The 12,021-nt window shown below is 47.4% G+C and overlaps 1 protein-coding gene across 8 annotated transcripts in view; it reads right to left on the bottom strand.

Moving 5' to 3' along the window:
* Positions 1 to 12,021, bottom strand: part of PHACTR1 (phosphatase and actin regulator 1) — a 554,233-nt gene that overhangs the window by 246,342 nt on the left and 295,870 nt on the right. Inside the window, exon 1 of one of the 8 annotated variants that reach the window (XM_073877584.1) lies at positions 5,476 to 5,725. The exons of the other annotated variants lie outside the window; for them this stretch is intronic. Coding sequence (XP_073733685.1) covers positions 5,476 to 5,725 — 250 coding nt within the window. Of the gene's footprint in view, positions 1 to 5,475; positions 5,726 to 12,021 lie in introns of those variants that run through there. 8 annotated transcript variants of the gene reach the window in all.

Genomic DNA, 12,021 nt, shown 5'->3' with positions numbered 1-12,021 from the left:
GAGGGCTCAATCCCAGGACCCTGGGATCATGACCTGAGCTGAAGGCAGACGCTTAACGACTGAGCCACCCAGGAGCCCCTCAAACACTTTTAAAACTTCTGCACGCGCACTTGTCTACCGATCTCCCTGTACTCCTTTATATGGTATTTGAGGGCAAAGACCATAAGGTCTTACTGATTTTTATATTCCTAATACTTAACTTGGCACATAAAAAATCTTCACAAACATATTGCTGGGAGAAAATGAATTGCTCGACATATGTTTCCAAACGAAGTCATGTCATTTCCCGCCCCTGTGACATTTCACAAATTCTACCTGCTGAACTTCTCCCTTTTCCCTAACAAGCTGAGCTCTTTTACAGCTTCAATCGTTTGTGTATGGTTTGTCCCTTACTGTAAGGGCTCCTCTGTGGTGTCCTATTTCAAATATATCACCCCCTCTAGGAAGCCCTCCTGCTCTACTCACACAGTTAGCAGCTTCCTCGGAGAATTAGACAGTTTACTTGCTGCTGCGCCCGCTAACGTCCGGGGTCTTCAACTTATCAACTGGCTGTTGTACTCAGCTGAGGGGGCCCTGCACATCCAAGCTGCTGATTTTATAAATTACACAAGAATCAGTCAACAACTCCATCGTGTGAGAACATGATACTCTAACAGAGCTGTAGGAGCCCATTAACTGCATTAGAGCTCCCCGCTCCACACACTCGTCCCAACACCCTAAGCCCTTCCTCACCTCTCCTCCCTATGGCTTGAGCAAGCGCCCTTCTTCTCGGGGTGACACACAACCCCTACACTCTGCTGGAGTCAGAACACTTCCTAGCCTCTCCTGACCCTAAGGAAGCACATTCCAGCCTCTATCCCTTGCTTCAGGCCAAGTCCTCCAGAGCTGTCCCTTTGCCCCTGAGTGTCCATCGGGCTCCTGCCCATAAAATTCTCTAGCTACTACTTCTCTCAGCTCTTGGCCTTCCTCACGGAGAACCAACTGGATCTCATCTTGCCCGTGTTTTTTGATAACGCAACAGACCAAAAAATGCTTAGTCACTGTAAATTTAGATCCACACGTGAGTCCTTTGACCTAGAACATGCTGGTCGTGATCATTAAAGCTTTAAAACAACAAAATACTTTTGACCTGTGCAATGCTGAAGGGGCTCTTCCCCAGTCTCCCTTTCACTTCACTTGCCTTATTAGAAATACAGGTTTTAGGCGCACCTGGGTGGCTCAGTCAGTTAAGCGTCTGCCTTCGGTTCAGGTCATGATCCCGGGGTCCTGGGCATCAAGCCCCACAATGGGCTCCCTGCTCAGCGGGAAGCCTGCTTCTCCCTCTCCCTCTGCTCCTGCTCTCCCTCCCCCGGTCTCAAATAAAATCTTAAAAAAAAAAAAAGAAATATAGGTTTTAACTGTTAAATATAGAGTAGAATGAGTGCTTTCATTTTGGACCCAATCCAAGGAAGAGGCCAAGCAGCGCAGGAAAAACCCAAGACAAAATTGGACTCGGTGGTAATAATTAATACAAATGATAGTAATCACAGCTAGTGTATCTTGAGCACCTTCTCTTGCCCGGCACTATGCTAAATGCTTTGTGCCAGTTATCTTATTAATCCACACAGTTCCATACGTAAGTTAATACTGTGGTACCCTACAGTCACCCAACTAGGGGGGCGGCCGGGATCCAGTCTTAGACTAGAATCCGCCTCCTTCATGAAGGAACAGGGTCTGCTGGCAGCCCTGACACCAAGTGGTGATTAGGTCATGGAGGACCGCTCATCTAATCCTGATGCACCTCAGTTTTCTCATCTGCAAGATGAGGCATTTGACCCACAGAAACCCAAACGGCGTTCTCTTCCAAAAGGCTGTCTTACTCAATGAGCCCTACAATCATTAACAGGAACAAATGTCACTCCAAAAGTTCGCACTGGAATTCACGAGAAAACATGGTATTTGTAATCCTAAAATGAAATTCGGAAATGTGTCTCGTGAGTCAATGGATTTGTGAATTCCTATACGAATATTTGAATATAAATCATATTTAGTAAAATGAAGGCAACCTTGACATATTGATTAATCACACGTGAAAGGCATTGAGTAGCAGCTGTAATCAATAGATCTTATTTCTAAATCTATTTATCATTTGGTTACTTCTAAAATATGCCACAAGACAGAAGCTTCAAAATATTTCTAAAGTGTTTTAAAATGTTAAAATGTCTTATTTCTATTAAAATTACTTGAAATTACATCTTAGTAATGACTAATGTTGTTGTTCCTATGATAATCCCTCATTATTAATAGACTTAAAAGGAATTCAAATGAGAATAGAAAATATGTGTAAAATTATATCCAGAAATACTTTGCCTTCTAGAATAGATTCGTCCCTGAAGTTGATTTTAACTATTTGTAAATTAAATCATATTCTTGTATTGACTTCCACTGGAAGTCCTGTGATGACTTAGCCATGTTTCTTGTAGCTTTACAATGTACATTACTTCTAATACATTTAGTTAAAAGTTTTTCTCCCTCTGTTCCTTCCAGTTCCAGCTTCTCTGTCAAGTAGATAAGGCAGATAAAAAAAAAATTTATGTGTACTCGGGAATTCTGCAATTCCTTCTAATTCCATATCCTAATAAACCTGGCCTATTGAGACTGCATATGTATTTAACACACGCACATCAGAGTACCTAATTTTCTATATTCAGTGTGAGTGACACTTTAAAAAAAAAAATTTGATGGCATGGTGGAAAGCACCCTGATTTTAAAGACAGACAAGGGTCTGAATTTTTGTTCTACCCTGTCCTTGCTCTGTGTACTTGGCCTTTAGCACCGAAATGCTATAGAAACTTGTTTCCTGATTTGAAAATGGTTTCAGTAAGGTAACCAAAACAGCAAAAATTTCTGAAAGAGACAAGCCTGTATTAGACCATTAATGGTGAATTATATTCTACAACTTTTTTAATAATAGAAGATTACTTAAGGTCAGCAAAGCATCTTTAATACTAGCTAGTGGATACCAGGAACTTTTTCTCCCCTAAACACTCTTAAGTAAGATGCAAATTGCTAAAATGTAATTTCACCCTTAATATATGTTCAACTAGCCAGGAATATTTTTTTCTTTTAAGGTGTATTCTATATTAGCCAAATATTTTTAGTTATAGGTTGCCTCTACACTGCAAGTTATTACAATTTGCTTTTAAATCTGTTTAAAATAACTGCCATCTTTATATATATAAAGAAAGAGAAAGGGTCAGTGAGCAAGGTCTCTGTAAAATTCTGCCTGTGTCAACTTTCAAGCGAAGGCTTTCCAGCTGGACCACAATTTTCCTTGGTTGCGGCTAAATGGCCTCCTCAGCGCCGAGAGACCAGACACATTGATGGTGTCGAACACAGTGCAAGAAACCTCCTCCTCTGCGGAGCCCTACCAGATCTGTTTGCATGACTATAATCTTTACTACACGTTTTCTTCCAAAGAGCTATCTCTGCTGGCAAACAGAAAAGAGTCGTCGAATTGGAAATAGTGTCTAGAGAACTTATCTAACAGAACACTCACTCCTGACAAACCATCAGGCAAGGCTAATCTTTGCAGAAAGTGAAATTTGAACTTCCCTGCCTTTGACAGTGGGGGGTACAGTTCTGGGCTCTGGCCCTACAAGGAGAAGGGTTCAACTCCCCACCTCCTTCTATTTCACCGACTGAAGGGAGCGCACCACACACCAGCAAGGCAGGATGAGCCGTGTCTGAGGTCTCCCCTGTACAAGAATCCTCTGAATTAAATACTTTAGTGGCATCAGAGGATAGGTAAACATCCAGTGGTAACTCCTTAAGACATTCCAGAGCGTGTGGGAATGGAGAGATGATGCAGGTTACCAGCAGAGATCTGTGCTGGAGGCGAAAATCCATGCCTGCCTCCCCTCCCCCCAACCATGTACACCAACACATTTACCAGTGACAGTGTGCATAACCACACATCCTTGAGTGCAGACACAGCCCTTTCCCTATGGTAGCGACCTTTAGAGCTCCTAATTTAAATAAACTCCCAAGGCTGTGGAAGCAGCCCACGTGGGGAGCAATACAGTCAACACAGTGATTCATTTAATAAATATTTTAGCCCGCATTTCATGCTCAATTACATTATATGGTAAAAGTCTGGCTTTGCATCATCCTATTCATCCATGTACATTGCAGGAGTGTCATCAGTTTATACAGTAACCAAAGGACCAAACACATGTGGGTAAGTGTGTGCTTCCCATAAAAGGACGTCCTCCCCCAAACGGATCGGGCGCAGCACTGGTGTGCCCCTCTATGGCCCCAGTGTTCCTCCTGGATGCCTAGTGTCATCCCCCATGGCCTCTCTTACAGTTTAATCAAAGACAAGTATAACCACACTGGCGGGACTCTAATTCTGAAGAGATGTTAGCCAAGCCGCCGTCACTTCATTGCTGTGCACTTCAGAGGCCCACGGCGAACCCGAGGGATCCTCGTTAATATCAGTTCTTCCAAAGGGAACAAGCTAACCCCGCCTGGTTGCTAGGAAAATCTGCCTGCCCAAGCAGGTGGGAGTGTCAGCCAGGCCATGAGCTTCTGGCTGGCCAGCAGCTAATGCTTGCCCTGCAAAATCTGCTGCCTGAAACTTTTCTGCGACCTTCACCGGCCCTCCGGAGTCGGCTCCGTGAGCTGCTTCGGAACCGCCCCGAAGGCTCCGGCGAATTGCACAGGCGCGTCCACATCTGCAGAGGCTTCTGCCTGGTCCACACCGAGCTGTCCCTCGTCCTTGGCTCCCTCAGCCCAGAGTCGCTGGCAGCCCGGCACCCCTTTCACCGCCCCACTTCAGATCGGATCTGGGGGAGGTCCTGGGCTCACACACGCACAGGCTCACCTGGAAGAAGCCGCTGCAAGCCCCTCCCCCACCTCCCACATTTTGGCCATTAGGCATCGTTCCAAGAGGGGCCAGCATCTGCGCTCCAAAAATCACAGCCATGTTTTACTCTAAACAGAAATCATTCAGCAACTCCACAAGTATCCAGGGCGCTGGGCGCTGTGACCGAGGCCAAACCGCCTCTCCAAAGTGAACCCACCCGCACCCCACATCTGTCACGCAGCCCAGCAAAGCCTATCATAACGCCAGGTTGGGAGGGAGAACAGCTAAGACCAGAAAGCTAGGAAAGCAGGTGTAACCACCTTTTTAAAGCTAATACTGCGATCCCTGACCACCCCTCTCCCCCAATCCCCATCTTCCCAGGAGAAAATCCCAGAGCTGTCCATTTAACTGTCTGAAACCCCTCATTTGAGGAAGCAAATACATCAATGGTACATGCTCAGATGCGGTCCGGGTTTGGTTCGGGGCAGCACTCGGCAAAGTGCCGGGCAGGTGGATGTCCCCGCAGTACTCCAGGCGGAGACGCCGGCGGCGCCCCGAAACTGGGGACCAGCCGCGCCACCTCCCCGCCTCCCGCGCTCGCCGCCGCCCCGACGGGCCCCGGCACTCACCGTCCCGGGCGTCCTCCCCCCGACTGCAGTTGCTGCAAATGTGTTTGATCTCCTTGCCCAGTTGACAATGGATCACAAAGGACACGTTGTTGTTGTTGGGGGCGGGCTCCTTCAGGGGCTTCATCTTCAGCAAATAAAAAGCTTTCTTTTTGGGTCTCTGGGCGCTCGCTGCTGGCACTGCGCCCTCCCTGCAGCGCGGCGAGCGGAGCGCAAACCTCCCCAGCTCCGCGGCGCGCGTGGGCTCCGCCATCCGGCCCCCGGGCGCCCGGGGCCGGGCGCCGCTCGGGCCCCCGCGCGCTGCCACCCGCGCCCCGCCGCCCCGGCCAGCATGCCCCCGCCCGGCCCCGCACCAGCGTCTCTACGGCATCGCGACCGCCGCGGGGCGGGTCAGGGGAAGGCGCCGAAAGGGTCTTGACCTCGCCGACCTCGCCGCCCGAGCCAATCCGAACCCCGCGGCCCGAGGAGGGTTTCCGGGAGGCACTCCTCCGTCCCACCTGGGACGCGGCGCGCCCACCCCTCGCGCGGCCTCACGGGCACTGCCTCCCCCGGCAGCCCCACCCTCCGTACATCGCAGCACCGGCGATTTGCGCCTGCTGGGTTTTGCGGCTACCTTCGCTCGCTCTCGAGCTCCAGGGCAGAACGCCAGCCTCCCCCTCCCCCTTTTCTTCAAGCCTCGCGCTGCCAAATGAAAGCAAGATGTGCCACACCGAAGGCAGCCGCGCTCGAACCCTCGGGGTGCAAGCGCCTCTCTCGTGGGCCAGAACTAATCACCATTCTCGGGTGGGTCCAGCCCACAGCCCTTGACTTTTCACTGGAGCTGGCAACCTGTTAGGACCTAATTGATCTTTTCGCCCTCCATAAAAATTCCCCAACCTGAAGGGGGCCGTTAAAACTTAGAGTAACAAGGACCAGAAAAGGCGGCTTTTAGCAAGCCTCAGAAACAACTTGCAGCTCCGGGATCCCAGCTAATTTGGCTGAAGGTTCCCCAGCTGTCTTAGCACGGTGACTAAGGCTCAGCCAGGCGAATGACATCTATTGAGATTTCCAAAGACAGAACAGTGCCTTAAATAAGGCAGACCCATGGCTCAATGCTAATACCAGCTACAAGTTGAGTCTTTTTTGTTGTGCACTTTAAAAAAATAAATCACACTGTCTATTACAGTAATCTGGACTCAGATATTGGGAATCCTACATCACCTTTCAGAGAACTAAGGCTTGGGGAAGCCTCAAATCACAACCACCGTGGGTGCTTATTTAAAAAATAGAGATCTGGGGGCCCTAAGCACTGGGATTCTGGTTTAGTAAGTAAGTGTAGGGCCAGAAATCTGTAGCTTTAACAAGCTTCCCCCCCATCCCGCCCCCCCCAGGGGGATCTTGATGCAAAGCATATAGAGTGAAACAGGTGCTTACAGCCTGGGGTGTCTCACTCACAGCCTCTGTCTTCCCACCACACCTCATTCCTTGTGAGCCACAACCTTTGCCCTCCCCCGCCCCAATGAAACAGTGTCAGTTCATGGATGCATCACTGCTAATTATTTCTAGGAACTTCCCCAAAGTTAATTTCATTAACACCCTGAGACTGATACTTCCACAAACGCCAGGTCACTGCTAGTCTCTCCTCCAACTGGGCACACTCTACATGTACAGTTCCCCTCACAGGTGAAAGTGTCAACAGTCCACTGGGGGTATTAAATTACTGTGTTATAATAAGCTTCTGATCATTGCCATTCTACCACTCCATCATGGATACCACTTCTTATCTGTAAAATGTTCTGCCCAAATCAGCACATTCAGTTTCTTCTTCACTGCGTAGTTATGGACGTCGAATGTCCAGTGTCATACCCTACTCTAGAGGTAGATGACAGAGACTGGAATTCACATGTTCAAGTTGTACGCTCTTTAATTACTCGTCTCTCCCAGTGTCCACTGGAGCCTTCAGGGACCCCTCCCTTCTCCAGCCAAACCAGCCGCAGGCAAATCTCACTGTATCTTCTCATGTCCGATTCATGTCACTTGCTAATTCTAAGCCTTATCTGAGAGATGGCAGAGGCCCCATTTGTTATGCTGGTGGAATATATGATGGAATATACTGCATCATGTTATATGCAAACATTTGTTATTCTCTTTTTCAAATCCTCAGACCCCTCCCCCAAACTGTATCACTTCTTAACTACCTCCTGAGAAAACAAAACACACATCTCGGGGCTCCCGGGTGGCTCAGTCAGTTAAGTGTCTCCCTTTGGCTCAGGTTGTGATCTCAGAGCCCCGCATCGGGCTCCCTGCTCAGAGCGGGAAGTTTGCTTCTCCCTCTCCCTCTGCCTCTGCCCCCGACTCATGCTCACTCTCTCTAAGAAATAAATAAAATCTTTTTTTAAAAAAGAAAACACACATCTCTTCTGAAATGACTTTTTAAAAATTGTATGCCTTTCCCCACTTATTGCATGTCTCACAGGTCAGAACCGGAGATCCGCATAAACCCCATTCGGTCCGATTAACACAACTAAGCCCCCTGCAATCTTTTATGCACTCACTGAATACTAAACCAGACCTCCAGGCTCTGGGAGTCTCTACTTTAATTGGCCAAGTGGCGTAGAACAGAGAACACAGACACAACCACCAGCTTAGGCTCAAATATTAAAGGCGATGCCCCGCAATTATGGGGGCTCTTTATTCAAATTAAAAAGACTAAGGTAGACCTCTGAGTGCTATTTCTTTGGTTGGTGATCCATCTTCTTAAACTGCTTTTCCTGAGTCTGCAGCTTCTAACTGGCCACCTGTGGCTATTTATACTTAAATTGATTAAAATTAAATAAAATTAAATTTCAGTCCCTCACTTGTACCAGCCACAGGTCATGTGCCCGATAGTCACACGTAACTGGTCGCTACTGTATTCGACAGGGAGGATGGTGGAACATTTCCATCATCACTGGAAGTTCTATTAGACCATGCTGATCTTAGAAGATGTAGGAATCTCAGCGTCTCAGGCTGAACTGGGAAGCTGAGAAGCACTCTCTCTTATTGGCACAGCAGAAGGTGGGGGGAGAGAGGACTAGAATGGGGTACACCTTCGTGCTGGCAGCAATGTGGGAGGAGGATGTCTGTGTCTTGTGGCTCCCAGCACGGCCTTTCCTCTGACCCTCAGCAGGTAGCAGGGCAGATGTATACAACGTGTCCGGCATTTTTTTCTTGACCCTCTTCTCTACCTTGAATGCTACCTCAGCTGAAGCCTTCCTCTGATACCCATGACCATAATATCCCTAGAGCTCCCAAAGCCAAGAGATACCTTATACGGAAGCTGGGTGTGTGTCTTCCCAGAAGACACACCTGACCATTATGATCCTTGCAATGATGACTCAGCTCTACTGCTGCTATGGATAATCCTCTCCCTGCATGCATAATGAAAGAAACTGGTCATCAGACAGCATTCTTGAAAAAAAAGAAAAGCTTTTTTTGGTGGGATTTCTTAATTTGAAAGGAGGGAAGCACTGAAGGGAAGGACCGTGCAGAACATCCTGCCACCTAAAACAGAGGTTTGGAACACTGGGCCTCATGGAGCTTGCATGGCATTTTTTTTTTTAAAGATTTTATTTATTTATTCATGAGAGACAGAGGGAGAAAGAGAGAGAGAGAGAGAGAAGCAGGCTCCCAAGGAGCAGGGAGCCCGACGCGGGACTCGATCCCAGGACCCTGGGATCACGACCTGAGCCGAAGGCAGACGCTTAACCATCTGAGCCACCCAGGCGCCCGCTTGCATGGCATTTTTACCCACATGATCCAAGTGGGAAAGACTCCCCTGGGGTCACTCTCAGTGTCACTTAGTTGCATGGCAATCTTCTTTAGGATACACTGAACTTGTAGATCACCTCCTTGAAACTTGTTTGGGGCCCTAAGACCTGCTACTCAAAGTACAAATTCATAGACCAGCTGATCCTGGTCACCTGGGAGCTTGGGAGAAATGCAGCATCTGTTTTTTTTAAGATTTTATTTATTTATTTGACAGAGAGAGACACAGCGAGAGAGGGAACACAAGCAGGGGGAGTGGGAGAGGGAGTAGCAGGCTTCCTGCCGAGCAGGGAGCCCGATGTGGGGCTCGATCCCAGGACCCGGGACCATGACCTGAGCCGAAGGCAGACGCCCAACGACTGAGCCACCCAGGCGCCCCCGAAATGCAGCATCTCAAGCTCTACTTCAGAACCTGCCTTTTAGCAAGACTTGCAGGTGATTGGGAGGCACATTAAGGTTTGAGAAGCATCCCCAAGGCATCAGCCCAGTAATAGTATTAACTGTCTACCAGTGGAATACACAGTCTGCTTCCAAAGTAAATAGCAGATAGGACCCCTGATCCCACAGAGCTTAAAATTCAATAGGAGAGAGGATTCACTCAAGGAAAGGACATATAAGAATAACAGAATCGGGGCACCTGGGTGGCTCAGTCGGTTAAGCGTCTGATTCTTGGTTTCACCTTAGGTCATGATCTCAGGATCATGAGATCAAGCCCTGCCTCACTGGCTCTGCGCTCAGAGAGGAGTCTGCTTGAATTTCTCTCTCCCCCTCTGCTCCTCCCCCTGCTCTCTTTCTATCAATCAATCAATCAATCAATCATTAAAAAAAAAAAGAGTAACAGAATCCACCCAGCTGAAACACGTGCAAATTTATAGCTAGGAGCAGCCAGGGAGAAATAGGCATTTAATATCTGAGTGGGAGCCATGTGTAAAGGGGATTCTGCAGTGATTAATGTGGAAGAGATGAAGCTGGTGAATCAAGAGGTCCCTGGGCAAGTCAGCCTGAGGCAGTTGGGGGTAGAGGGTTGAGGGTACAGGTGGTGGCCATGTGAAGAACATGCAAGGTCATAGGCTAAAAGGAGTTCATGGTGAGGTGATAGGTGGGTGGGGGTCTAAAATGATCTTTAGCCTGGCAAGAGGGTTACACCCAGCAAGGCAGTGTGGGAAAACTGGGCTTTCCAGAAGATACCACTATGATGATGATGATGATGATGATGATGATGTGAAAGCAACTATAGCCCTTAAAATTCTCCAAGGCTAAATGGGAGAAACCGTGTATGATCAACTTGGAACTCAGATTTTGTTCTGCTTTCTGCTTGTCTCTGCTCACCCTACTTTTAATGCTCAACAGTTATTAGGCTTAAGGGAAGTCACAAAGGGTAGAAATTTGGAAATGCTCATAAAGTGCTTTAACTCTTATGAAAAAGATAGACTAGAAATACAAAATGTTAATGTCAACACAAGGCAAAGCAGTGGACCATTCAAAGAGCAGTGTGCTTAAGTAAATATCACTACACGTTATCAGATGTATAAAAAGATCAACACTTTTTTCTTCCTCACCATTTTTCTCTTCAATTTACACTCAAGCTATCCATTACAATTTTTTTCCTGCTTCTTTCTTTTTTTTTTTTTTAAGTATTTTATTTTTAAGTAATCTCTATACCCCACATGGGGTGAGACCTTCCAGCTCCAAGACTGAAAGTCATATGCTCTACCAACTAAGCCAGCTAGGCAACCCTTGTCTGTCTCCTTTCTTGCTCCTGTCATCCCTGTAGTGGGCTGAATGGTGGCCCGCCAAAAGGTATATCCATGTTGACATGAAACACATGAACGTATCTTTATTTGGAAAAAGGTTCTTTGTAGACGTAATGAAGTTAAAGATCTTGTTTTTCTTTTTTTTTTTTTTTTTTGAGAGAGAGGGGGTGGGCCATGTGGGGGGGGGGGCAGTTGGCAGAGATAGGGAGAGAGAGAGAGAGAGAATCTTAAGCAGCTCCAAGCTCAGCGTGGAGCCCAACACAGGTTTCGATCTCACAATCCTGAGATCACGACCTGAGCTGAAATATAAAGTCTGACACTTAACCGACTGAGCCACCCAGGTGCCCCTGAAGTTAAGGATCTTGTAATGAGGAGATCATCCTGGATTATCTGGGCGGGCCCTGAATCCAATGACAAGTGTCCTCGTGAAACCAAGGAGACACACACAAGTGACAGGTCAACACAGGCAGGAGAGGAAAAGGCGATGTAAAAACAGAGGCAAAGCCTGGAGTGGGGTAGTCCACAAGGAATGCCACCGTCACCAGAAGCTGGAAGAAGGTGAGGACTGGAATCTCCCCAAGAGCTTCTCAGAGGGTCATGGCCCCACCCCACACCTTAAATTTGGACTTGTGCTCTCCAGATCTGCGGGAGGATAAGAATCTGTTGTTTTAAGCCACCAACTTTGTGGTTATGTGTGACAGCAGGCTAGCAAATTAATCCACTCCCTAAATATTAGCAATGTGTTATATTTCTAATTTAAGGAAAAACATCTATTTTTTTCTAAGTTTGATCTAAATGTGTACTATGTTAAAACCAGAACTGTAAGCTAATCTACAAAATACATATTTAAGAAGAGGGTTAAAAATGACTTCCAAATGGTTTACAACACAGAATTGTGCACCACTCTTGCCACTCGGGGGGGGGGGGGGGTGTCTCTTTTTCTTTCCTTTTCCACCTCCAGGGTGTGTGTGTGTGTGTGTGTGTGTGTGTGTGTGTTTTCTGCTCCTGA

This window comes from Callorhinus ursinus, unplaced genomic scaffold, assembly GCF_003265705.2.
Source record: "Callorhinus ursinus isolate GAN/ISIS: 27379988/994484 unplaced genomic scaffold, GSC_fseal_2.0 scaffold26, whole genome shotgun sequence".
NCBI classification, from domain to species: Eukaryota; Metazoa; Chordata; class Mammalia; order Carnivora; family Otariidae; genus Callorhinus; species Callorhinus ursinus.
The sequence above is the reverse complement of the archived record's forward strand: the minus strand, read 5'-3'. Positions and strand labels throughout refer to the sequence as shown.